The sequence below is a fragment of the Moschus berezovskii genome, chromosome 25 (assembly GCF_049115385.1).
Source record: "Moschus berezovskii isolate FMDL1 chromosome 25, NW_MosBer_1.0, whole genome shotgun sequence".
Lineage (NCBI taxonomy): Eukaryota > Metazoa > Chordata > Mammalia > Artiodactyla > Moschidae > Moschus > Moschus berezovskii.
The window spans coordinates 13,182,846-13,208,960 of NC_142484.1; the positions used below are offsets into that span (position 1 = coordinate 13,182,846).

Consider the following 26,115-nt stretch of genomic DNA (forward strand, 5'->3'; position numbering starts at 1 on the left):
ATGGGATCTCTTTTTCTCATTTGTTTTTTTTTCCTTTTAGGTAAATCACTTATCAAAGAGGCACCCAGACATGAAGATAGAAGAGGTGCCAGAGTTAACTCTACCCATCATAAAGCCCAACCGTGACTACTTCTGTCAGTATTGTGATAAGGTAACAGGAAACCGTCCACAGGAGGATGGACCTTTATGGGAGCTCCTCTCAGGGCTGGCTTGTCTGCATGTATACATTTATTCTGGGCTTCCCCCATGGCTCAACAGTAGAGTCCGCCTGCCATCGATCATGGGTTCGATCCCTGGGCTGAGAAGATCCCCTGGAGGAGGAAATGGCAACCCACTCCAGTATTCTTACCTGGAGAATCCCATGGACAGAGGAGCCTGGAGGGCTACAGTGTATGGGGTCACACAGAGTCGGACACAACTGAGCGACTGAGCGAGCACACACACACGTAAATACATACTAGGATCTCGCAGTTTCTCTTAACAGATGCTTCTCTGTCTTAGCAGTTTTCCATTTAGACAAGAAAGGACCAGAAGTGCACCCTCATTTTAAGTCAAAATTTTTTTCTTAAAAATTAGTTGACTTTGTTTTTCTTATTGTTTCTTCTTTCTGTGATTTTTTTTTTTTTTTTTTGCTATAGAAGAAGAGGCTTATTGCCAAGATCTTGGTTTATGAATTGGTTTTAAATTCATAATTTCTAAAGTGAGAGTGCTTATCATCCTACAATAGATTTTGGGTTTCTAGAAGATTGAGTAGGATGTGAAGAAGTTTTGTGGTGTAATACTCTGCTTGTACCTTCTTGATTTTTAGTAGTTAGGAAGAAGATAGGAATAGAATATATGTTTATTGTTTCATTGTAATATGGTTCCCTTATCCAATGTCAGCTGTGTAAGGTGTAAGCTATATATAAGTAGTGTCAACTTAAAAGCAAGATACATTCTTAAAGCACAGATTCACCACTGTGGGTTCTAGTTGCTATTAGACTTGCTGTTTTGGAAGATTCTTTGGCGTATGAGTCAACTACATACATCACATGAGAGCTTTCTCAGAAAGTCGAAAGGGTGAGCTGGCCTTGGAAGCAGTTCTATGACTATGTATCCACCTCTTAAGCTTTAGATAAAGGTATAGGTATTTTTACTATTTCTATCTTGAACACATAACTTCAAGGAAGATGCCTCACATATCTATTCTGTTCTTGCCCTGCGTGCTGTGCTCAGTTGCTCAGCCATGTCCAACTCTTTACAACCCCATTAACTGTAAACCCGGCTCCTCTGTCCATGGGATTCTCCAGGCAAGAATACTGTAGTGGGTTGCCATTTCCTCCTCCAGGGGCTCTTCCTGACCCAGGGATCGAACCCACATCTCCTGCATTGACAGGTGGATTCTTTTACCACTGAGCCACCTGGGAAGCCCCATATTAAGTTCTTATGTTATTCTAATGTATGTTATATCCTCATTATCCTTCAATGTGTCTGTTAATGTATTTTATTTGAGGCTATATGAATACTCTTTCTCATTTCCCTGTAGTGAAATTGTTAGTTTACTTTAAGCAAGACAGCAGAACTGTATACTGCTTTCACGGCAAAACTTTTGAATTTTCAGGTTTACAAAAGTGCCAGCAAGCGAAAAGCCCATATTCTGAAGAACCATCCCGGGGCCGAGCTTCCGCCAAGCATTCGGAAACTTCGCCCCGCGGGCCCCGGAGAGCCAGACCCTATGCTGAGCACCCACACCCAGCTCACAGGCACCATAGCCACCCCGCCCGTCTGCTGCCCTCACTGCTCCAAACAGTACAGCAGCAAGGTACGTGGAAGGCTCGGACCGCCTGGGAACTAAGGTCCCGGTTTAGGGAAACACGACTTAAGACAGCTTCTCGACCGGCTGCTGTGATGGCTTCTTCAGCATTGCTGGGGGGCTAGAGGAGCTGTTTTCTGTGATCAGGGACCATAGTACAGAATGGGAGGAGAATACGGACGGCCTGTCTCCAGAATCAGTGCCATCTGAGAGCCCGAGCACTCAAATGGTTTCCTTTTCCCTTGGTCCGAGGAGGGTCTTGGATTTGAATAGTCTGTGCTCGTGATTTCTGAGCTCAGGCTTTCAGCAGCACTACGTAAAAACTTAAATGATGGTTTCTGAAAAGCAAATCACTTTTGCTTGGGGGCTTGTCACCGATTGCTGCAGGTGTGGGTGGGATGAGGGCGTGTGGTGAGGTATCCTGACCTTGCCGGATAGCATGTCAGGGGGCGGAGGCAGGGGGAGTCACACACCTCTTTTTTCCCTTTCACACATGCCATTGTCCCACTTCAGGAAAGGCAGGTAGAGTCAGTGTTGCTCTCACTTTGTGTTTAAAGAAAAAGCATAACGTGAAAGACTTTAGGAGCCATTGGAGGGTTTGCATTTGGTAAAGCTTAAAAATAACCAATTCTAGTAATTATTCTTGGTTTTTGCCATTTTTCAGACCAAGATGGTACAACACATTCGAAAGAAGCACCCAGAGTACGCCCAGCTCCCCAACACCATACACACACCTCTGACCACAGCTGTGATCAGTGCAACGCCTGCTGTCCTAACTACCGACAGTGCCACTGGAGAGACCGTGGTGGTAGGTGTAAGCAGAAAGCACCTCTCCTGTCCTTCCTGCCTGTCACAGCTCCAGGGCCAGGGCACGTGTCCCCCTGGCATTTAACTGGCTGGAGATGTAACCCACCACCCTTCAGCGTCCTATGCGAGGCACGATGTTTATGCCTCGCATAGGTGCTTCCCAAAGCTGTCTGTGAAAGGAACAGCAGGAAATCCTCAATGGTGCCTGTTCATCCCAAGACTCTCAGAACCTCTGGGGTAACTCCCCTGCCCGACACAGATAGACTGAGATAGAGAGTTCACCTTCCCGCACCTTCTTATTTGTCTTTTTTTAATGTTTATTTATCTATTTGACTACACCAGATCCTAGCTGTGCCACACAGGATCTTTTTCTAAATTTATTTATTTGTAATTGAAGGATAATTGCTTTACATTGTTGTGTTGGTTTCTGCCAAACACACACAGGGTCTTTTAGCTGCAACATGTAAACTCTTATGTGCAGCGTGAGGAATCTGTTGTTCCCTGAGCGGGGATCAAACCCAGGCCCCCTGCATTGGGAGTTCTGAGTCCTAGCCACCTGACCACCAAGGAAGTCCCCCAGAGTCTTCTTAACTTTGGATTTTTTTCTATCTGTGCTTAGTACTTATCTGTAGTCCCCTGATCTACCAGTAAGACAAACCAAAGAAAATTTTTTTTTTGATTGAGCTGTGCGGTGTGTGGGATCTTAGGTCTCCATCCAGGGATCGACCCCATGCCCCTGCATGGGGAACACAGTCTTAACACTGGACCAGGGAAATCCTGGTCCAATACAAACCAAATTTTGTAGGATTTCAGAGCACTGAAATAGCTACAACCAGCAGTGTTATTAGCAATGTGCTTCTCGTCATTTTTCTAGACGACAGACCTGCTAACCCAGGCAATGACAGAGCTGTCCCAGACCTTAACAACGGATTACCGAACACCACAAGGGGACTACCAGAGAATCCAGTACATTCCTGTGTCACAGTCTGCGTCCGGCCTGCAGCAGCCTCAGCACATACAGCTTCAAGTGGTGCAGGTGGCTCCGGTACTGTCTGCGTTTATTTCCCTTTACCTGCGTGAATACCGTATTGCCGTCAGTCAGTAGGGCAGTGGGGGTCACCTAAAGCACCCTGTGCTCAGAGCTGGAGCTGGGCCCTACATCGCTGTGCCTGTCAGCTTGGAGTCGAAGGCATTTGTACAGCCCCTGCTGTTGATAGCTCTAGACTTAGCGGTGTAAGGGATTTCTGTCAATAGTGTCTAGAGATTTTCTCTAGACACTAATGAAAATGTGCAGCTAGCTAGCACACTAGCTTCAGTGTGTACCATTATCCTGCCCTACTTCAGGACAGCGTGAGCCTCTTCTGATCCCTTACCTTGGGCATCCAGATTGACTACTTGTTGAGGAGCCTGTTTGTTCAGCCCCTACGTGGGCATTGAATGATGTCTATCAGTGGGAGCTTATAAGGAATAATTGTGAATTTTGACTATCAGCACTTTATTAGTAGTGAGGTATAATTGTTCCTTCTGCAAGGTAGTTAGTAGCTCATTCTTACTGATTCAGGAGCTAAAAGGAAAAAATCCTCCCCAAACTATTGTTTCACTTAATTATGCTGAGAAATTGTACTCAAGGCACACATGAACAAATGTTTTGCTTTGAAATAAACTGGACTCTGCAAATTTAAAGCTAGTGTGAAAGCAGGAAATTGGAAGATGTCATTGACTGTTCTTTATTTTTTTATAGGAGGGTTATTTTTTTAATATATAGTGGTGTTACTAATTTTAGGCTTTGGAAGCATCTTTGAATATCTAAAGTTGTCTGTAAATTGTGATGCATAATAATTGTACATTATTTTGGAAAAAGTGTCTCTACTTTGGCCACATGTTCACAGATGTCTGTGCTACAAATAAGGTTAGGAGCCACCGTTCTAGTGATCAAGAGTGACAAGCCAAAAGCAACTTCTCTACTTTGATCTCTTTTAGCTGATAAAGGGTAGGCTGTTACATTTAATTGAAATTTAAGGGGAAAAGATTCTTGATTCCTGAGAGCTTCTCATTCGGCTTATTAGGAGCTATATTCCCTCATTTCCCTTCCAGTATTAAATCACATTACTGTTTTATGGTTAGTAAGCATAATTTTTAAAATTAATTTTAATTGGGATATACTTTCTTTACAATATTGTGGTGGTTTTTGCCATACATCGACATGAGTCAGCCATGGATGTGCATGTGTTCCCCTATCCTGAACTCCCTTCCCACCTCCCTTCCCACCCCATCCCTCTGGGTTGTCCCAGAGCACCAGCTTTGAGTGCCCTCCTTCATACATCAAACTTGCACTGGTCATCTACTTTACATATGGTAATATACATGTTTCAATTCTATTCTCTCAAATCGCCCCACCCTGACCTTCTTCCACAGAGTCCAAAAGTCTGTTTTTACATCTATGTCTCTTTTGCTGCCTTGCATATAGGATCATTATTAGCATCTTTCTAAACTCCATATATGTGTGTTAATATACTGTATTGGTGTTTCTCCTTCTGACTTACTTCACTCTGTATGATAGACTCCAGTTTCATCCACCTCATTAGAACTGACTCAAATGTGTACCTTTTTATAGCTGAGTAGTTTTCCATTGTTCATCTGTACCACAACTTCCTTATCCATTTGTCTGTCGATGGACATCTCGGATAGCAAGCGTAATTTTTAAGGCTGTCTTTTCCTCTGATGTTTGCCAGCTTGGCTTCAGTGTGGGCTCTTGGGACTGAGCTCTGGCTCTGAAGTCCCATCTCTTCTAGGGGACATGGTTTCAGCTGCACTTTCTCTCTGGAAGGCTTTCCCTGAACTGTACTCATCATGGGTCTGGATTTCTCCTCCCACAGGCCACTTCCCCACACCAGTCCCAGCAGTCCACGGTGGATGTCGCCCAGCTCCATGACCCTCAGACCTACACACAGCACGCCATCCAGGTGCAGCACATCCAGGTCACCGAGCCCCCTGCTCCTGCTGTGTCCACATCCCAGGTATGCTGGCTCCTGCTGCAGGGACTAGTCCCAGGATAACATGGCCTCAGGGACTCTGAAGATGTACTAAGAGCAGAGAGACATTATCTTAGACCTAGCCTCCTTGACTATGGGAGTGATATCTTTATTTGGGGGGCCTTTAAAGAGTCATCTTTGCCTCCATTGGCTCACTGGTAAAACATCCGCTTGCCAGTGCAGGAGATCCAGGTTCCATCCCTGGGTTGGCAGGATCCCCTGAGTGACTGAGCATGCCTGCATTAGGGACACACCATTGAGTGCTCAGCCTCCCGTGTCTGGATGGAGCCTGACCTGTGATCTCCTGGAGATCTCCTGTTCTCGGTGGCTGGATGATGGCCAGCAAGAGCGGGGTTGTTTCTGTAACTTCGGAGAAGTGACATTGTGAAGGATTACTGTGTTTGTGTGATGGAGACCTTCATTGAGAAAGCAGAACACTGGAGTGGGCTGCCATTCTCCAAAAGCAGAGCTACATGCAAAATATTTATTAAATTCTTACTCTTTGCAGGAAGCTTTTGTAGATCTTGCCCTCAAGGAGCTTAGAGTCTGGTAGGGATGTAACACATACGCACAAGCAAACAAGGCATGAAGGGAAGGTACCTGAACCATAAAGAACGCCCATAGACTCTTCCTGACATTCACAGGGGCCAGGACTAGAGCACACATGAAGGCCGCATGTCATTACCCTGAGTGGTTAAAGGTTTCGCTCAAACCCACCAACCTTTAAATAAATATGTTCTATCTTCCTGCTTGACATAGGTACTTTCATAATGATCACATTGGAAAATATACATAAAGTAACCATGGATATTAAATAAGGTAGATAGTGCTAATTAAAAATTAAATGTATCTACAATGCAGTGGGATAATATTTACAGACTTGTGCAAAATTAGCTGTTATGCTAAAATAGTGTGCACTGGAAAACAGTAAAAATGAAATTAAAAAAAAAAATTTAAATGTGTTTTCCTGCCAAACACATGGCTGGCACTGGCAGTGGCCAGGTGGAGGTGGGAGGAAGTAGGGAAAAGGACTGTTGTCATTGTCATTTAGTTGCTAAGTTGTGTCTGACTCTTTGCAACCACATGGACTGTAGCCCATCAGGCTCCTTGGTCCATGGGATTCTCCAGTAGTGGGTTGCCATGCCCTCCTGCAGGGGATCTACCCAACCCAGGGATTGAACCCATGTCTCCTGCCTTGGCAGGTACATTCTTTACCACTGAGCCACCAGGGAAGCCCTTTTTTGTGGTCTCCAACTGCTTCTTCTTTTGTATCCCTCTTTTCCTGGCTCCAACTGCTGTGGAAATCCGTAGGATAAACATGCACTTTCTCTGCCCTCCTATTTATTTTTTTTGGGGGGAGCCTCTGCTGCTTGCTGTCTGATTGCCCCTCCCTTCCTAGTGTAAGGTTTCTGGTGACTTGTCCTAGCCCAAGACAGGCAGCCTCTATCCACAAGGGTCCATGAGTTTCTCAGGTCCACTAACATCACGCTTCTGAGTTTCTCAAAGGAACCAGAGGCTGGAGGGCCAGGATGGGCTCCTCAGAGTCCCTTGTCGGGATGAGGCGGCTGTTCTATCTTCCTGTGGGAAGCAGGGGCTACCTGCTGCCCCCTGCTCCTCACCCAGGCTCCATCGTGCACTCACGGGGCCTCTGTTCTGTGTGGACACCTCGGCCCACATGTCTCAGCTCCATCCACACCCCTGCAGTTGGCAATCCAGGCCACCCCGTTCATCTCAGGTGCCTGAATACAGTTAGAGGAGCCCTGTGCGGGAGACAGGACCCCTGTGGGAGGCCACGCTCAGAGAAGAGACTTGTGTGGGTCCTGGAAGTGGGTACAGGGCAATTTCCAAGGTCCAGGAGGCTTCACATGAGAAGGGCCAGCCAGCATCCTTACAGGGTGCCTCTTGCCCACGTCTGAGGACAACGTGGATGTGTCATTAGGTTATGGGAACTCAGTGGAGGGAAAGATGGTGCTTAGCAGGGAATCAAGGAAAATCATGTAGAAGTGGCATTTGAGTTAGGTCTTGGATGAGGGTATGATTTTGACATGGTAACTGGGGGAGGCTGTATGATCTGAATATGCTCTCATTGTGAGAAAGACACAGGGGGATGAGTGAGACAGACACAGACGTGGCAAATTGTGGTGTGTCTATAAATTGTGATGTGGTGTGTTAGTGACAGGAAATTGTGCTTGGAAACAAGGCCAGGAAGGTGGTTTGGAACTGAAGTGTGGACAGCTTGAGTGGCAGACAGTGGTGGGGGTGGGAGGGTAGGGTTTATTCTGTAGACAGAATGGGTCCCTGTGTTTATCTCCACTAACTGGGGGGTATCTAGTGCTCGGAAGTGGAGATTCTGACTTCTGCGTTCAACTTCAGTTTGTGTTACAGGTTACAGTTTGTGTTACAGTTTGTGTTACAGGAAAGTCATTGAGCTTCTTAGGTTTTTTTTTTTTTTAAACCTGTGCAATGAGGATAATTATACTTCCATTCATTTACTTTTCTAACAATTAAGTCTTTGGATACCCTTGTAGATAATCATCCTTTGGAAGGTAATTAGGATTTCATAGTTATGATTGCTTTTCATTAATTCTGTTCTTATTTAAAATAGGTCTAATTTTAGGGACTTCCCTGGCGGTCAAGTGGTTAAGACTCTGCGTTTCCACTGCAGGAGGCATAAGTTCAATCCCAGGTCGGGGAACTAAGATTCTGCATGCAATATGGTGCAGTCAAGAATAAAATTTACTATTTTAACAGTTCTGCGTTCAGCGTTACAAATCCCATGAGCATGATTTATTTTCTTCAGCAGCTGGTTGACAGTTCACGCATGCCACTCTCTTTCTCTGCAGGTGGCTGGGCAGCCGCTGAGTCCCTCCCCACAACAGTCTCAGCAGGGGCTCAGCCCCTCGCACGTCACAGGTAGCTCCTCGCAGGGCCAGGCCCTCCAGCAGCCTCCCCAGGGCTCCACGGTCCAGCACACGTACCTCCCCAACACCTGGAATTCCTTCCGTGGCTACTGTGAGTAAGGCTGGCACTCCAGGGTGCAGGTGGGGAACCTGCAGCTACAGGGCGGAATTTCATTGGCTTTATCATCGATTTTCTGGATTAAAGGTTCATTAGCCATTTTCTACACTCTGTGGAGCTTGTACTTCAATGAGTTTCACGATTCAGGCAGCATCTGATGTCAGGGCCACCCCAAAATGACCTTTTTCTGAGAAGTCAGGAATATTGCTGGAGCAAGTGTAGGCAGGTGGTTTAAGTAGTACAGTAGCTGCATGTAGGATTTGAGGTCATGATTCATTTCTTCTAGCCATGTTTATTGAATGTGTATATATCAATCACTGTACGAGACCCTGTGTGTACCAAAGATGAATACTGACTTTCATACACATAACACCACACAATAATCGTGCTAACCAAGTTTCATCAAGCTCTTACTGTGTGCCAGGAAGGATTCTAAACTGAATCTATATCACATCTAATATCCACAGCAGCCTCCTAGATGAGTTATCAGTACTTGCATTTAAAGATAAGGCAGATTGGACACAGAGTAAATCATCCAAGGAACACAGCTCCTAAACAGAGGACTAGGGCCCAGGCAGCTTGGGTGCAGAGTTTATACTCTAAACCAGCACACCGTGCTGCTCCTCCTCACCAGATAGTCTTGGGCTCAAAGAAACTGTTATCTCATTGTTATTCAGTTACTCTGTCGTGTCCAACTCTTTGCGACCCCACGGACTGCAGCATGTCAGGCTTCCCTGTCCATCACCAACTCCCGGAATTTGCTCAAACTCATGTCCATTGAGTCGGTGATGCCATCCAACCATCTCATCCTCTGTCGTCCCCTTCTCTTCCTACCCTCAATCTTTCCCAGCATCAGGGTCTTTTCCAGTGAGTCGCCTCTTCGCATCAGGTGGAGACAGATATTTGAGTAGCTGATTTCAAAAACCTGAGGTTAGTGTTACCAGAAGCAGTTGGACTGGCTGCCAAAGGTCAGAACAAGTAGAAATCTTGGTGGGAATAACAGCTTTGGGTGTCAGCTGGAAAGTATGAGACCTTTGTCACTGAGGACATGGAAGAAACAGGAACAGTAAGTTAAGAGCGCCATAGCAGGAACTAGAACAGGGGCTGTGTCGGTCTCCATCTCACTACTGATTTTGTTTTTGGGTCCGTCTCTGCTGTGATTGATCTTAGGCTGTGTTATTTGGATTTGGTGTGGAGACAGGCTCAAACGCTACTGTTATCTTTCCAGTCTGTTCTCTTAAATACTGGTGGTCACAATGAGAGCTGAGCCTAGTGTGTGTCAGGGAAGGACTCCTGCTCATGATGAATCCCAGTAATCCTGGTCAATAGACTGACATTCGCACTCAGGTTCATTCCGGTGAGAAGAATGTGGAATGATGCCCACAGTCATGGTAGTCATAGTAAGAACTAGCATTCTAACCTGGCGAAACGATCTGAAATTTCTTATTTGGAAAAAGAAGTTTAAAATATACAAAAATAGGGAATTCCCTGGCAGTCCAGTGGTTCGGACTTGGCGCTTTCACTGTGAAGGGTGTGGGTTCGATCCCTGGTTGGGGAACTAAGATCACACAAGGTGTGCAATGTGGGGGGAAAACCCCCCAAAAACCATATATATAAGCACAAAAATACACACACACACACAGAGAACAGTAATGAACTCCCCTGTACCAATTATCCAGCTTCAGCACTTACCAGCTCACAGGCAGTCTTGTTTGATATGTTCCCACTGTCATTCTCTCCCAGTCCTCCAACTATATAATATAATCCATATCATTTCATCCATAAATATGTTAGTATCTATCTCTAAAATCAAGGCAGTGAAAACAAAAAAACACAACTCCAGTGTCATTATCACATCTGAAAATAAATTACAGTATTGTTTAATACCGTCCAATATCTGGGGTTCATATTTCTGTGACTGTCTCATAAATGTTTTAACAGTTGGTTTTGCAAATTGGGTTCCAAATAAGGGCCATACATTGCCATCGATCATGTCTGTTCAGTTTCATTTAGTATACGTGTTCTTTTTCTTTCTTCTAAGTTGCAGTTGACATCTTGAAGAAACTGGGTCACTTGGGTTCCCTTCCGGATTTTGCTGTTGACATCCCTGTATTGTCATTTAAGATGCTTTCCTCTGTCTCTTTTATTTCCTATAGATGGGCAGTTAAATCTAGAGACTTGGTCAGATCAGGTTCTGGTTTTTTCCCCCTAAACACTCCATCAGTTCAGTTCAGTTCAGTTCAGTCGCTCAGTCGTGTCCGACTCTCTGCGACCCCATGAATCACAGCACGCCAGGTCTCCCTGTCCATCACCAACTCCCGGAGTTCACTCAAACTCATGTCCATAGAGTCGGTGATGCCATCCAGTCATCTCATTCTCTGTCGTCCCCTTCTCCTCCCGCCCCCAACCTTTCCCAGCATCGGAGTCTTTTCCAGTGAGTCAACCCGTCTCATGAGGTGGCCAAAGTATTGCAGTTTCAGCTTTAGCATCAGTCCCTCCAATGAACACGCAGGATTGATCTCCTTTAGAATGGACTGGTTGGATCTCCTTGCAGTACAAGGGACTCTAGAGTGTTGATATATACCTCCATCAGGAGGCACATGACGCTTGTCTGTTTCCTTTACCCCGCCATTTCATTAGGCACTGCAGAGTTGGGCTGTTCTGATGCTATCACACTCTTCTTCTTTTTTAATAAACATTTATGTACTTAGTTGTGCCAGGTCTTAGCTGCAGCATGCGGGATCTTTTAATTGTGTGAAATGGGACCTTGTCCCCTGACCAGGGATTGAACCGGGCCCCCTGAATTGGGAGAGCAGAGCCTTACCTATTGGACCACTAGGGAAGTCCCTTGATTCTATCATCCTTTATACACTATAGAAAGTGTCCATAATGAAAACAATTTTATATTAACTCTCAGGTTATTGTGAGGTACAATTTGCACAGGAACGGCAGGATAGATGCTTTAGATACTTGGCTCATCTCCTTAATTTACCAGTTTTCAAAATAATGAATTGTCTCCTTGTATTATCTAATCAAATCAACATAAGACTCTGGGAGCAAGCAAACCCATGGAAAATGACTCAGTAGGGAAAGTGGTCACTGGTGAGATATTTGTTTTTACCACTTGTATTGAAATCTGAGACCACCGAACTGTGGTTCTTTCCTGTTTTTCAGCATCGGAGATTCAAATGATGACACTTCCCCCAGGTCAGTTTGTGATTACAGACAGTGGTGTGGCAACTCCGGTCACCACTGGCCAAGTGAAGGCGGTCACTCCGGTAAGCTGTGCAGCTTGGAGGGTTTTCCTGTTTCCCATGCTGCGCCACCCCCACCCTCCTCCCAAACTCTTCTCCCAAACTCTTCCTATCTGAGTTACAAGTATGTCTTCTGTTTTCCCATAATATCTGTGGTACTGTATTATACCACAGCTTATTTAATTATTGGTTCATCATCTTTTCCTATTAGGCAATGAATTCCTCAAAAGCTGGGTCCTAGTCTTTATTATCCTTAATGTCCTGCACAGGAGGCTGGGCTATAGCAAAAGCTCAAGAAAGATCTATTCAATTAATAACTACAGTGAACCTTCTGGATCCTTCTTTGTATTTCTTGTGTTGTTGTTTAGTCACTAAGTCATGTGTGACTCTTTTGTGACCCCATGGATTGTAGCCTGCTTGGCTCCTCTGTCCATGGGATTCTCCAGGCAAGCATACTGGAGTGGTTGCCATTTCCATCTCCAGGGGATCTTCCTGACCCAGGGATGGAACCTGCGTCTCCTACATTGGCAGGCAGCTTCTTTTACCACCGAGCCACCAGGGAAGCCCATACGTATAGATACATGTAGATAATCGTCATCTTTTTATGTGTTTCTTAGAAAGTATGTGAGTCTTCATGATTGTTGATCCTCAAGTAGGGAGAGAATAATATAATGAATGTGTTATGATATATATATATTTTTTTTTGGCCATGCTGTGCAGCTTGTGGGTTCCTAGTTCCCTGACCAGGAGTCCATACCCTCTGTTGTGAGAGTAGAGTTCTACTGACTAGACTGCCAGGGAATTCCCTGCCATAAATTATTTAGTTGTATTGCACCTGCTACCTTTGTTTTTATCCTCACTGGGTTCTTCTGGCCTGCCTCTGGAAGACAGAGTGTGTAAATTTAAATTAAGAAAGATATTCTTAACTGGCCTGGGATATTGAGATGTGCCCAGGGGAAGACTGATTACTGCCCAAGAGGCCTCAATGTGTAACAGGGTAGTTTATTTTATTTTTATTATTATTTTTTTTTAAGCGGAAAACCACTTTATTTACATTTGAATCGTTTCTATGGCACCCCAGCTCAGTTTTTAAAAATTCTCCATCCATTAATTTCTCGATGTTCCTATCGACGGCTGGTTTTCACTGTTAAAAGATGGAGCACCACCTCCCCGTTCTAGGACTCGTTCCCTCCCTCCAACAGCCCTGTTGTTAGCGATCTGCCATGACATTATTTTTTTGTCTGGCCCAGAGTTGACGACAGATGGCCATCTCGGAACTGCCATCAGTGCGACTTTATGGAGCATTCAGCTAGGGTGTACTGAAGAGCACTGCGGCCAGTGTGCAGCCCCCTCCTCTCCCCGCACCCCCTGGAAACGTTCATCACCTCTGCCACATTCCGCTTTGGCTGGGTTCTGCTGGCCCTGCCGTCTCCTGGGCCGCCAAGCCAGCTTGCTGCCACGGCGCCAGAAGATCTGCCTCCATCAGGAATGAGAAACTGTGGGCACTGCCGTCCTACAAAGACAACTCTCTGCCTCAGCGCTTTTGTAGCCCAATCCCCGGGAGAGAGCTGGACCTCCACATCTCTAGAATATTCCACAATCCAGGGAGGCACCTTGAAGTCCCCACACGTGTTCCTATTTCAGATGTTCGCTCCAACGCGGATCAGTTTCCTCCACGTTCACAGAGACATGATGCCAAGAAAAGACTCTTTGTGTTTGCAAACTTCGATCAGACTCGAAAACACCACTTCGGTATCCAACTGCTTGTGGCAATTAGAGTCAGAGCGAGGGTCATCATGGGCTTCGACGCTCAATGCCCTAAAATGAGCAAAGAATTCACTCCAGCATCTTCTGATCCATTGACTTGGCAATCCCTTGGCCGGCCGCATGAAAGGAGCTGTTGCTGAGCGTTTGGAGCAAGATTGATAGGCTGTTCTTTTTTTTTTTTTTTTCCTGAGCATCTGAATCTTTATTATTTTTTTTTAAATGAGGCTTTTAATTAATGTTTGACAGAGCTGATTCAAGTTGAACAGACTAAATTTCTTTAAACAAACTTACTTATACTCCAGAGTCCTTTAAAAACTTAATAGCATTTTTACATTGAAGGTATTTGATTTTCTTGTAACTAGCACTTCAAATGCAACAAGCATTTGAAGCAACAAGCATTTGACCCAACAAGTAAAACTTTCTACAGTTCATAACTTTTATAAATAAAATAAATTAAATGTACAGTGAATAAGTTCTCTGAAATATTTCAATATTTCTGCAGGTTTAGTAACATCGTAAAATACATTTCAACTAAAATTCACAAATCTAAAAACCTGTTAGGCATTTTTAGGCGTTTTAAGTTGGAAATGAAGACCAATGTGTAACAGGGTAGTTTAATGGCCTCAGAAACCTGGCTTTTTTTTTTTTTTTCCCAAATCACACCAAGAGTTCACCCATTTCTCAGCACATGAATTCATATTAACTAGACTGAGGAGAGTTGTATAAATCTGGAGTAACACTTTTTCATGGAAACAGTAACTAATGTAAAATGAAATGGTCTCCTTGGCAGAATGAGTGAAATTTTTGCTCTTTTCTGTGAGTCCCACAAGGACTTACTGACTCTTTTTAGGCCCTGCCACAGTATACCTGGGGCTTCTCTGGTGGCTCAGTGGTAAAGAATCCACCTGCCAATGCAGAAGACTCGAGTTCAATCCCTGGGTCGGGAAGATCCCCTGGAGAAGGAAATGGCAACCCACTCCAGTATTCTTGCCTGGGAAATCCCATGGACAGAGGAGCCTGGTGGGCTATAGTCCATGGCGTCGCAAAGAATCAGACACAATTGAGCGACTAAACAACAACAGTATACACACAAACAAATTTAATGTACGGTTTTGGTCACAGATTATCTGCAGCCCACCTATGAACCACTTAGGTGTCCATGGACCCTTGGTTGAGAACCAGCCCCCTCCAGCTAGAGAAAGACCCATTCGGGAAACTAAATGCTGATCAGAGAGTTGCTTTGATGAGCATGGACTCAGAACATATGCTCCAGATAAATCAAATTCACATTTGGCTGTGGCTTTCTCTCTGGACAGTCCTTGGAAAGGCTGCTATCAGTTTTTCTCTGTGACTTTTTTCTCTCTCAGTCTATATAGCTGACCAATCTTCCTTCTGACAGACCCATCTTTCTTTAAAAATGTTAAGGTAGCTGGCATGGAGATGTTTTTCATCATCAGAGGGAAAAATGAGGAAAAATTAAGACAGTGTATGTCTTCATAAAGTCAAATTTATTCAATGCGAAGGACTTTATTCTAAGACTGTGTTCTTCCTGTGCTTTTGAGTGTTAAAATGTCTCTCATTTGACAGCAGCATTTAAAAAATGATTTCACTTGGAAAATTAAAATTTGGGAACATTAATTCTTACTTTAATTTTGCTGGGTCTTTGAAATTCTGAACTCTGGGAACCACTGATCTTGACTTGGGGAGGTCATTCTGCCTCTTTAGGGATAATTTAACTATCTCTTCTTTGATCCATTTTGTATTCTCCTTTAGACATTAATTGACACAGTCACCTTATTTTATGAATTTCTAAGTTCTTAGGGACAATATATAGCACATTTCCTTTGCTAGGTAGGTTCCCATCATGATGCAAATTTCTGTACCTGATGTTTCTCACTGTATCATTGGTAGGACAACTAAGGTCCTCCTTTAAGTCATCTTTGTAGTCTACTTCTGTGGCTGGATCATCCCCTCTAAAGGACTTAGGTAAACCATCTACCCCCATAGGTGCCTATTTGGGTTCCCCTTATAACATTTCTTTGCATATTCCTTTTCTTTTCCGCCCCCCCAGCATGGCTCTCACCCCGACTTCTGGCCTCAGATTTCTAAAGATCCTTTTCTTCCTGCTCTAGGGTCATTATGTGTTATCAGAAAGTCAATCAGAATTGGAGGAAAAGCAAGCATCTGCTCTCTCTGGAGGAGTCCAGGTTCAGCCAGCTGCACACAATGACTTGGACCCCCAGACCACCAGCCAACAGCCCACCCAGTACATCATCACAACCACCACCAACGGGAATGGGAACAGCGAAGTGCACATCACTAAACCCTAACTCCCACCCTCAAGCCAGAATCAAGCAGTCACATCATGTCTTTTCTTATTCATATGTCTGGAAGCTTCTGACACTTAAAACTCCTTTTTAAGATTTATCATTCACTCAAGAGTTTGGAAATCACAGTTTTGATCCTCACCAGGGCTTATTTTATCAAGATCATCTTTACCAAGTGGATTCTTCAAACCCTAGGAGTTCCCGCCATGAGATGGAGGTCATTCAGATTTCAAGATGGAAAAACTTTGCCTTGCTCTTGAACTGGTTTTTTAACACATGGAGAAGCCTTACTTTTCCTTTGCGGAAATATTAAGTGATGTATTGTATTGTACCAAAGGTGGAGAAAGGACGTGCCAAGTCCATGGCCACTGGACTTCTTAATCCCAAGCCACGGCACCAAAGGCAAAGGGGCATTTTGTAGGCGCATATTAGGTCAGAATTGCTTCCTCTTCTGAGTTTGCATTTGCAGTAATTTAACAAAGGGAGCCCACTGAATATGAAAATTACAATGATGAAATCTTATGATGGTCTGAAGGAAAAACTGTCATCTAAATTTTTCTTATTGCTGGTTTTTAAAAAACTTGCCATTTTGGGGAAAAGCGCTGTTGGATTCTTGGTAGTGCTTTGCACAGACCCTGGTCCTTAGCAGATTAGGTCAGAACCTCGTGTTCTGATAGATCTTACTTTATTACTCCACAACTGTGGACTCCCTGTACAAGGAAAGGTTGCTTGATGTCAGCAGAATTTAAACTCCCACCTTAAAGCTTGCCTCCCATTCTCTGGTTGAACTTGTATGAAGGAGATACTGGAGATGACAGTATCAGGAAAAATGGCTAAAGCAACTATACAGACAGTGAGAAGTGCTGAGACCTCGTCCTGCCTTTCAGGATCTGTTTACCACTCATTGAGAAAGGGCGAACCCTTGCTCTTCCCAGATGTACCTGCAACCCTTGCTCACAGCATGCAGTGTATTTTAGTCCTTCCAATACTGTCTTAAAATGAACATTTCAGGTTGGATGGAAAGGTGGTCCTCCTTATTTCTTAACACTTTAGATATAGTGCAATTCATCTGGGCCTTTTGGTAAGATAACTAACTTCACACCTTGGGGAAAAATTTTAAAAGGTGGGACCATTTATAATGTCTTTTAGGGCAATTATAAGGTATCTGGAAGAAACCCAATCTTCATATTACATTGTTAGTTGGGAGAGGGAGAAAATTCTGCCTCAATGATAGTTTTTCTTATCATTGTTCCTGTTTGGGAGTCTTAGTAGCTATGAATATAGTGGGGGAAGGTATTTCCCTTCTTTTTACTGTACATTCCAGTTGTGCACAGAAAACATTGCAGAAACCAGTATGTATTTTGACAACTTTTTGTGACATACATTTTTAGAATAATTATGGAAATGGTAGAATTTATCATTCCAGAACAGGAAGACCGGCCTTCAGTTTCAAATGAAGTTAACTAATTTATTTTATTTACATTTCTGGGTAAAAACTGGCTCTACAAATTAAGAAGTATAGTAACTTCTTTATGGTAAAGATACCTTTCTGTAAAGTAAACAATTCTTTTGAAGTAACTTTACTAATATGTAGATTTCGCACTTTATTACTGAGACCTCATTCGTGTAGTTAGCCCTGAAAACTTAGGCACTAAGAGAACCTGAGAATTCTTAGGTAGTTGTGTGGAAAATGAAAATGGACTCAGTTTCTTGGGTAACAAAGAGGTAATGCTGATGTTTTCAACAGAAAATACAGACTGTGTGCCACAATGTAGAGATTCTGAGTCCCTCAGTCCTCCACTATGATGATTACAAATGTCCTAGTGTCCAGCCTCAAAAGACTTGCTAGATAAAGACTATCAGGCTTTCCCAAAGGTCCAGTTTAGTCTTTTGGCCCTGCTGGGTTCCTTTTTTATTTGAACCAGCAATGTACCTCCCTCCCCTCAGGAATAACTTATTGACTAAGATGGAAAACTATCATTGAGTGGAATGCTCATTTTATGCCAGCTATTTCAAGTTTTAAAATACACAGAAGAGAAAAAATATTGTGGAAGGACTTCTGTTTCTTTCCCATCTAAGTTCTTTCTTTTCCTTTTTTTTTGTCCTTATGTGGAATAAGTAAGGACTCTAGAACTATTGATAATTTGTATATTATCAACCAGAGATGTAGGTGTGGCAGTTGAGCCAAACAACTTTGCTTTAAGATCAGATATTCAGCACATTTATTTTAAGGTAATAGATTTTGAAAAGGACTTGGATTTGAAGAGATGGCAGATGATAAGCCATCTAAGACCCAATTTGAAAAAAAATTTTGTAGCCACTGTTTATACTGTGGTCTCTCCTAGAACACACTGGCACTGTAGACTTCAGTGCAGTGTGGAAATTTTGGAGTAGGTTACATACAGATTTTACATTTTTACTGTTTGATTTGTGCCCACATAAACAGACATTTCATCATGTAAACTTACTGGTATTCTGGAAAAATCTATTGTTTTGGTCTTCTTGAATTGTTTTCTGATTTGAAATTATCCTTTCAAAAGACATGTAGGGCTAAAAAGCACTTCGTGAGATGCTGAAGCTGACCCACAGGTTGGAAATGTTGACCCTACCCTGTTATTTAAATGTGAACATTTATGTACATTCAGTGAGTTATAGTGTTAATAGTCTTGTGCTACTCAGCAGGTGTAAAAATTAATAAATATTTTTTTTAATAAACATCCTTCTTGTTTGTATGTGTACAAAATACAAGAGCTTCTGACAGTTACTTTTTTTTTTTTTAATAGTACAACTTACATGGTTTTGACTCTTTGGTTTACTCTGGTGTGGTCAGAGACACAAGGTCTGGGAATTTATGGATGACAGTATGGAACGTTGTTCCCCTGCCCTTTTACTTGGTGGTGTGTAATTCCAGACCCCTCCCAACAATCTAAAGGGAACTAGAGGCAGATGTGCAGTCAACAAGGGAACAGCGATTGGCTTTGTTTGGAAACCACTATTTTCCAAGCAGGGAGGAACACTAGTTTGGCCTGCCAGCTTGTCTGACATATTTCTATGCAGAAAACAGAGGACGGCCCCTGAACAACTGGTTGGAAGTAGCTGTGTAGTAAGAAGTTCGAAACTGTTCAAAATAAAACCTAGTGAGTTAGAAGAAACGGGCCTAGGTTCCTAACTATCGAGAATAATTGAGAGAAGGTATAGTAATAGAGAGAAGGCTATCCAGTTTGATTTAAAATGTATTTTAAATGTGTGTGTACTTTCTTTCCGGACGTCGAGGATCCAGGGATGGGACAGAGAACTGGGGTTAGTTGGAGCGGCACAGGCTCTGATCAGCATTCTCCTCGATGAAACCTGAGAAAGCACAAAATAGGAGCTAACAGCGCACCACGTGTCTGGTACAAAGATTCTTGGATGCAAAGTACTCAGGTGCCAGGAGCAGGGTATTGCGCTCTGCAAACGTTAGCTAATAAAACTGCCTTCACTCACTCATGGGCTCCGGAGCCTCAGCTCACGCCCAGGTAAAGACTGGCCACACCGGGTTCGCCCTCCGGACACTTGTAAGCCTGGCGAGATGAACGAGCCACACAGCAGCCCTCCAAGGTCCAGCCCTGCAGGCTCTCCGCACTACAGGCTGTGTGCCTTGCAAGCCCCGCCCCCGGCACCTCCGGCCCCGCCCCGAACGCCACGCCCCCGGCACTTCCAGGCCCCGCCCCGCGCAGCCCCGCCCCTTCCGCCGCTCGACCCCGGAGCGTGCACGCACCTAGACGCCTTGCGGGAGCGAGCGCGTCCGGTCCGGGAGCCCGCGGGTTGAGAGGTGCGGCGGGTTACGAGACCGGCTTCCGCGGCGCAGGTGAGGGCGGGCGGGGACGGCGAAAGCGTTCAAGTGTTGTGTGGGGAGCGGAGGGAGGCAGCGAGCGGCCGGGTCCCCGCGGGTCGCTGCTCCCTCGGGCTCGGTCAGGGGAGCGGGCGCGGTGGGAGCCGGCGGCCTGGGTGGGTGGGGGTGAGGGTTAGCGCGCTGTGGGGGAGGGGCCGTGGGCGCGCAGGTGGCGCGGGGCCCGGGCCTGGGGGCCGCGGAGGGCTTTGCAGTTTGAAGCGGGCGGCTGCCGCGGCCAGAGCCTGCGGTTTAACTTCTGTGTTGGGGAGGGGCCGGGAGGGACGGTTCTCCCAGGTGCAGAGGCAGGGCCTTGGGGAGAGCGGCCTTCCTGGTTGGTCAAGCGGTGCAGGACGCCGCACGAGTTAAAAACCCTAAAAAACCCTTGGCTTCCGGGGTCCCGACCCTTTGGCAGCTGCCTGCTCTTTTTGTGTTTTGAGATTCTCGAAAGAATAGTTGCAGGGTAAAGGTTGCTACTCGGATAGGTTACATTTAGCGATCCGTTCAGTGTAATTGAAGAAACTGGTGAGCAGCTTGTCAAACAGGCGGTTCTCCTAAGAGTCAGGTAAAACTCTGCAGCTGCTGCCCTCTTCGGTGCCAGTTCTGGTAAGAGGGCTTTATTCTGAGCATCAGGTTGCATCTACTTTTTTTGTTTTGTTTCTAAAAGTTTTGTTAAAGGCAAGTGCCGTGTGCTTTCTCACCAGTGTCAGTAGTTTAGGCATCAGAAGTGTTCAAGATGCCGTCCTTCATCGGGTACTGAAGGGTGATAGGACATGGTCCCTTGGGGACCACGCAGCTGCTTTGAACAGGAGTCTTTCCACTGTATCATTATGTAGATCTGACATCTCTTCCAGATAACTTGAAATAATTAGCGGAGAGGTGCTTGTTTTAACAGTAGTATTACAGGCCTGCTCTTTATCCTTTGAGAGTTTTTCAGAATGAGATGTCATTACATGACTGCATTAAGTTATATAAATGCATTCATCTGTAAATGATTCACTGCAGGCTTCCAGGATTGGAAATAACTGTAGAGAGGCCCAGAGGACCAGGTCCTGCTCCTTTCATCTCAGATAGGTAAGGAAATTGATAGCTGGTTAGGTAAGATGTGCTCAGAGTCGCTGAGATGAGACTAGGAGTTTGGTGTTTATCTGTTTTTATTCCTTTCCATTTGGTAGGAATCAGAGTTGGAGAAGGGATTTAGCAAATGTCTGTGGAGTGGTTGAGTTCAGCCTCCCCTTGGACCAGTTGTTAATAACTATGGCCGCTGCTTTGCACCTAATTCCAGCCATCAGCCTTATGAGATGCTCTCTGAAAAAATTTTTATATGTATGTTTCTAAAGGTAGCCAACAGTGTTCACTTAATACAGGAAGGAGAAAAATAGCATTATATTTATATGGTTATACAAGTCAGCTGAACCAACTGAAGTGCATTGGCCACTGACTTTAGTGTTAAGAACATGGATTTGCAGTCATGCACACCTGAATTTCAGTCCTGCTTCTGGGGTTGGGAAAGTTGCTTATCTATTCTGATCCTAGGTTTTAGTATCTGTAGTGCAGATGTAATAACCCTATCTTGCACACTTATAAGAGTTAAATCAGGTACATGAAAGGCCTGGCACTTAAGAGGCCCTCATGCGACGAGTTGACTCACTGGAAAAGACTGATGCTGGGAAGGATTGGGGGAGGGAGGAGAAGGGGATGACAGAGAATGAGATGGCTGGATGGCATCACCGACTCTGGACATGAGTTTGAGTGAACTCCGGGAGTTGGTGATGGACAGGGAGGCCTGGCGTGCTGTGATTCATGGGGTCGCGGAGAGTCGGACACGACTGAGCGACTGAACTGAACTGAAGTAACTTAGTGTTACTTTCTGAACTTCACTAGTCTCTGGATTTTCAGTCAGTTCTTTTGTGAAGGAACAACAAAGTTGCTTAAAAAAACAATATTAAGTAAACCCTATTAGTGTGAGAGATTTCAAGTGTTGGTTGCACCAAGGAAGCCCCAAAAGTAGTGAAAGTGTTAGTCCCTTACGGAAGTCTAAATGGTGGACTCTGATCTAGTTACCATTTAATCTATAAGTCTCATTTTGCTCTTGTGTAAAATGAAGGTATAAGAAATTCTGTTGATTGGGGAGTTGCTGTAAAAGTGTTCTGAGTATTGGGGGAGACCTACCTGATAAGATGTGAAATTCTGATGAGGATGTGGTGAGAGGGAGGGAGAAGAGCTGTTCAGCAGTGGTTAGGGTTTAAGGATAATGTAAAAGAAGCAATTAGAGATTGAATATTTTCTGGGTTGGATATTTTGTGAAGGAACATTAGTGTCAACAGATCCCTGGGATTTCTGCCTTTGTGTCTCATGGTCTGACTGCACGGATTTGTCTAGCTTACCTGTGGAACGTAAACAATGGATTCCTTGGATCATATGTTGACGGATCCCTTGGAACTGGGCCCGTGTGGGGATGGCCAAGGCTCGCGGATCATGGAGGACTGCCTCCTGGGGGGCACCAGGGTTAGTCTGCCTGAGGACCTTCTGGAGGACGTGAGTAGTGACAGCCACACTGTTGTTTCCTTCTAAGAGTTCTTCTCTACACTCTTTTCTACACTCTGCAAGTTTTCAGTTTTTTGTGCTCCCTTCTTTTCTGATTTTCTACATTGCAACCGGAGCGAAGTTTTAAGTGTAAATCGTTTAATATTCTGATTAAGGAAGAAAGCGTAAGCTGCATTCTACATGTTTAATAACATGTTCACCTGATAATATGGCGTAAGCCATATTTTAACAAGATAATTTTCAACAGTTCGCTGGATTTTTTTTTTTTTTAATTATTTAGCTACTCAGCCTGTGGGATCTTAAGTTCCCCAAGCAGGAATTGAACCTGCACCACTGTGCGGTGGAAGCAGAGTCTTACTAACTACTGGACCGCCAGAGCAGTCCCAAGAAGTTTTATATTTAAGGACAGAATTATGTGTATCTTTTATATTAGATGTTTACCCAAGTTGTGAATCACGATACAGAATGCATACATTATCTGTCAATTAGATAACCAGCTTTCTAGTCAATTAATAGTTCATTTCTTGAGATAGTATTAATAGTGTGCTTTTGACCACTTTTCACAGTTGAGCTGTGCAGTCATCATTGTTAAGGTGGCTACCATTTATTTAGTACTTACTATGTGCAAGAGACTAGGTATGCTGAGACGTGTTTGTTTATTTATTTTGCCAAAGTTCAAATATATGGACAGGAATAGAGTATCATATGGTGAGCATCCATGCATTCAGTTTGGGAAGATACTTTCATTTAGTCATATTTGGTTCAGATTTTTCTTTCATCATGTGTTAAAAATTGTAGATAAAATTAAAGCCACCTTTTTGCCCATATTGCCTCCTTTCCCAAAGTAACAGCTAACTGAACTTAGTAAATGTCTTTCCCATCCATGTTTTCTTTGCATGCTCTTTCAAGTAATCCTCTGTATGTCGTTCAGTCAGCCAGCAGGCACTTGTTTTTCCTAAATACTTACTCTTTGCCAGATGTTGAGATGCCAGTAGTAGCATGGTGTGAAGAAGCAGGCTTGTGCGGGGAGGTCTTAGACAGGGAGCCAGAGGTGCTGTGTTGCCTGCCTGCTGAGACGCCTGCAGGTGGCTGATTTCTCGGTTGTCTCCTGCTTAAACCCTTCACTGTCACCCTATTGTCTGTCCTTGTCATTTAGGATAAAGTGACAAGTACTCACTGTTCTTCTTCGGTCCCTTGCTCCTGTCTTACTGTCTGCTGCTTCCCTTGCCCTCTTTCTTCTTGAGCTTCTTGATGTTGCCTGGACTTCCGCTTGTTTATTTATTTATTTACTTGGTTGGACCAGGTCTTACTTAGGGCGGAGTGGAGTCTTAGCCAACGGACCACCAGGAAAGTCCCCTGAACTTTTTTTTTTTTAATTAAAAAAGTGAAAGGTGTGTCACATAAGAATATATAAAGTGCATGCATATATTCATACACACATATATATGGAGTTTAAGCAGTAATAAAACACCTGTGGAGCCCCCACTTGAATGCTAACTCTCCTCTTCTCCCTCTCTATTGCCCCTAAAGGTCACTGCTGTCTTTTGTAGTAATTCTTTTATTACTCTGGGTTTTGCTCTGTGGGTTTTTAACCCTTCTTGCTCAGCACATTTTCCTCCTATCCCTTCCCGTCTTAGATGTCACTTTGTATGAAAGGTGTTCTCTGAGACCATAAGTCTGGGAGGTGTGTTTCTCCTGTGGACTCAGGGGTAAACATCCAGTCCACTGAAATAGCTTGTTTAGTTGTTCTCCCTCCAGATGGTATACGCACTCGTCCTTCTTAGCACACAGTACTAAGGATGTGTCCTGTGCGTAACTGCCGAGTGGAGAACAGACCCGGTCCTGCTGCCTCGGGTTCTCAGCCGATGCCCTCAGCTCTTTGAGTTCTCGCCTCCCACATGGACTTTTTCTGCCCCTCATCTTGAGCTGAACTGAGATGTTCACCATCCTATCCCCTGTTGGCAGAAGTGGTTTCTAAATGAGATTCTCTCTGCTGAGCTCATTTTCCTGAGGATTATTATTTACCGCTGGGTATAAGATTGTGATTTATATGTAATCTTTACTGATCTCTCAAGTGTTTTTTTTTTTCTTTCTTGTCCTATGTAGCTTTTGGTATATTAGTTCTCCAACCAGGGGTTGAACCCGGGCCCCAGCAGTGAAAGCACGAAGTCTTAACCACTGGCCTGCCAGGGGATTCCTGACAAATCTCTCAAGATTTCAGAATTGAGTAAAGATCAGTGGAATTTTAGTTTGTTTAAAAAACATAAAAACTTGGATGGTGTTGATGGTTACACAACATTGTAAATGTGCTTGACGCCACTGAACCATATACCCGAAGATGAACAGAATGGTAGATTTCATGTTATGTGTATTTTGCCACTTACGCACAGAAAGCTTAAAAACTTTTTCTTTCTCGTTTGCTTTCCTCCTGCTTTTCCTGATTCTCCCAGCCCGAGATCTTCTTTGATGTAGTCAGCCTCTCAACGTGGCAGGAAGTGCTGAGCGACTCGCAGCGTGAACACCTCCAGCAGTTTCTGCCCCACTTTCCTGAAGACAGCATGGAGCAGCAGAATCAGCTCATCCTCGCCCTGTTCAGTGGGGAGAACTTCCGCTTTGGGAACCCTCTGCACATCGCCCAGAAGCTTTTCCGAGGTGTGTAGCCCCACAGTCTTGTCTTTAGAGGCCTGGGGTTGGGAACACGACTCGTTCTGTGCATACTCCTGCTTTCTTGTTACTCTGCTTTTATGTGCAGACACTGTCCACTCAGTCAAACTGGTTTCAGGAAGCAAGTAAAAAATTTTCACTTAATAGGAAACTTAAATCATAGTAGGTATTGCTCATTGATTTATTATATGAACCCAGTTGTGTGGCCACCACTGAGATTAAGAAGCAAAACGTTATTAGCATCTTGAGGACACCCTTTATGACTAGTCTTCAAAATTCACTAAAGGCAGTTTACCATTTGGTTTATCACACGTGTGTATGTGTGTGTGCTGCCCATACACTTTTTTCTGTAGAAAAGTTGACACTTTCTCACTAGGCGCTTCAGCATGTAGTGTATCTCTTAGCAAAGACATCCTTCCACATAATCACAGTGTTAATACCACACCCAAGAAACTTCACAGTGAACAGGAAATAGCATAGTAGCCCTTGTTCAGTTTTTCCCAGTGGTTCAGTGGCCTTTATGGTCAACTTTTAAATCCAGGTTGCACTCATGGTTTGTGTGTGGTGTGTGGATTTCCTGTCTCTCAGCTCCCTAAATCTAGGACCTTTTCCCCCCTGTCTTTCAAAATACATTTGTGACAAGCCCAGGACACTTGAATTGTAAAATATCTTGCTTTCTGGGGAGTTACCATGCTTCCTCTCGATATAAATTTGGGTTAAACATTTTGCCAAGAAAGGAAATGGGAAATTTCATTGTCCCCCACCCCACCCCAACAGGGGGCATGTGATGTCAGTCTTGCTTTTGATCACTCAGTTCTGTGATGTCTGCCGTGCCTACTGACTGTAAGGGCACCTTTTTCCCCCTGAAATTAATACGCAGTCTATCGGGTCGTATTTAGGGGCCATGTGATAATCTTATTTTCAAAAAGCCTTTGTTTTCCCCAGTGGTTTTAGCACCCACCAGTCCTTTCCTGAATCCGTAATTGCACTGGGGATTCCAGAATGGGTTTGGGGTTACTCTGAAGTCCCTGTTTGCTCC

At 44.2% G+C, this 26,115-nt stretch overlaps 2 protein-coding genes across 8 annotated transcripts in view; both read left to right on the top strand.

Moving 5' to 3' along the window:
- PRDM10 (PR/SET domain 10) overlaps positions 1 to 18,691 on the top strand; it is a 97,970-nt gene extending 79,279 nt beyond the window's left edge. Inside the window, exons 15-22 of one of the 4 annotated variants that reach the window (XM_055415865.2) lie at positions 41 to 151; positions 1,601 to 1,801; positions 2,457 to 2,600; positions 3,474 to 3,644; positions 5,476 to 5,616; positions 8,475 to 8,643; positions 11,824 to 11,927; positions 15,803 to 18,691. In XM_055415865.2, coding sequence (XP_055271840.1) covers positions 41 to 151; positions 1,601 to 1,801; positions 2,457 to 2,600; positions 3,474 to 3,644; positions 5,476 to 5,616; positions 8,475 to 8,643; positions 11,824 to 11,927; positions 15,803 to 16,000 — 1,239 coding nt within the window. In that variant the 3' untranslated portion in view covers positions 16,001 to 18,691. The other 3 variants (XM_055415866.2, XR_008684420.2, XR_008684421.2) reach the window with 3 other exon arrangements.
- Positions 18,692 to 19,726: 1,035 nt separating this feature from the next.
- NFRKB (nuclear factor related to kappaB binding protein) overlaps positions 19,727 to 26,115 on the top strand; it is a 33,899-nt gene continuing 27,510 nt past the window's right edge. For 3 of the 4 annotated variants that reach the window (XM_055415868.2, XM_055415870.2, XM_055415869.2), the window contains exons 1-3: positions 19,727 to 19,844; positions 22,248 to 22,403; positions 24,863 to 25,064. In XM_055415868.2, coding sequence (XP_055271843.2) covers positions 22,269 to 22,403; positions 24,863 to 25,064 — 337 coding nt within the window. In that variant the 5' untranslated portion in view covers positions 19,727 to 19,844; positions 22,248 to 22,268. Of the gene's footprint in view, positions 19,845 to 20,870; positions 20,940 to 22,247; positions 22,404 to 24,862; positions 25,065 to 26,115 lie in introns of all 4 variants that reach the window. The other variant, XM_088832404.1, reaches the window with a different exon arrangement.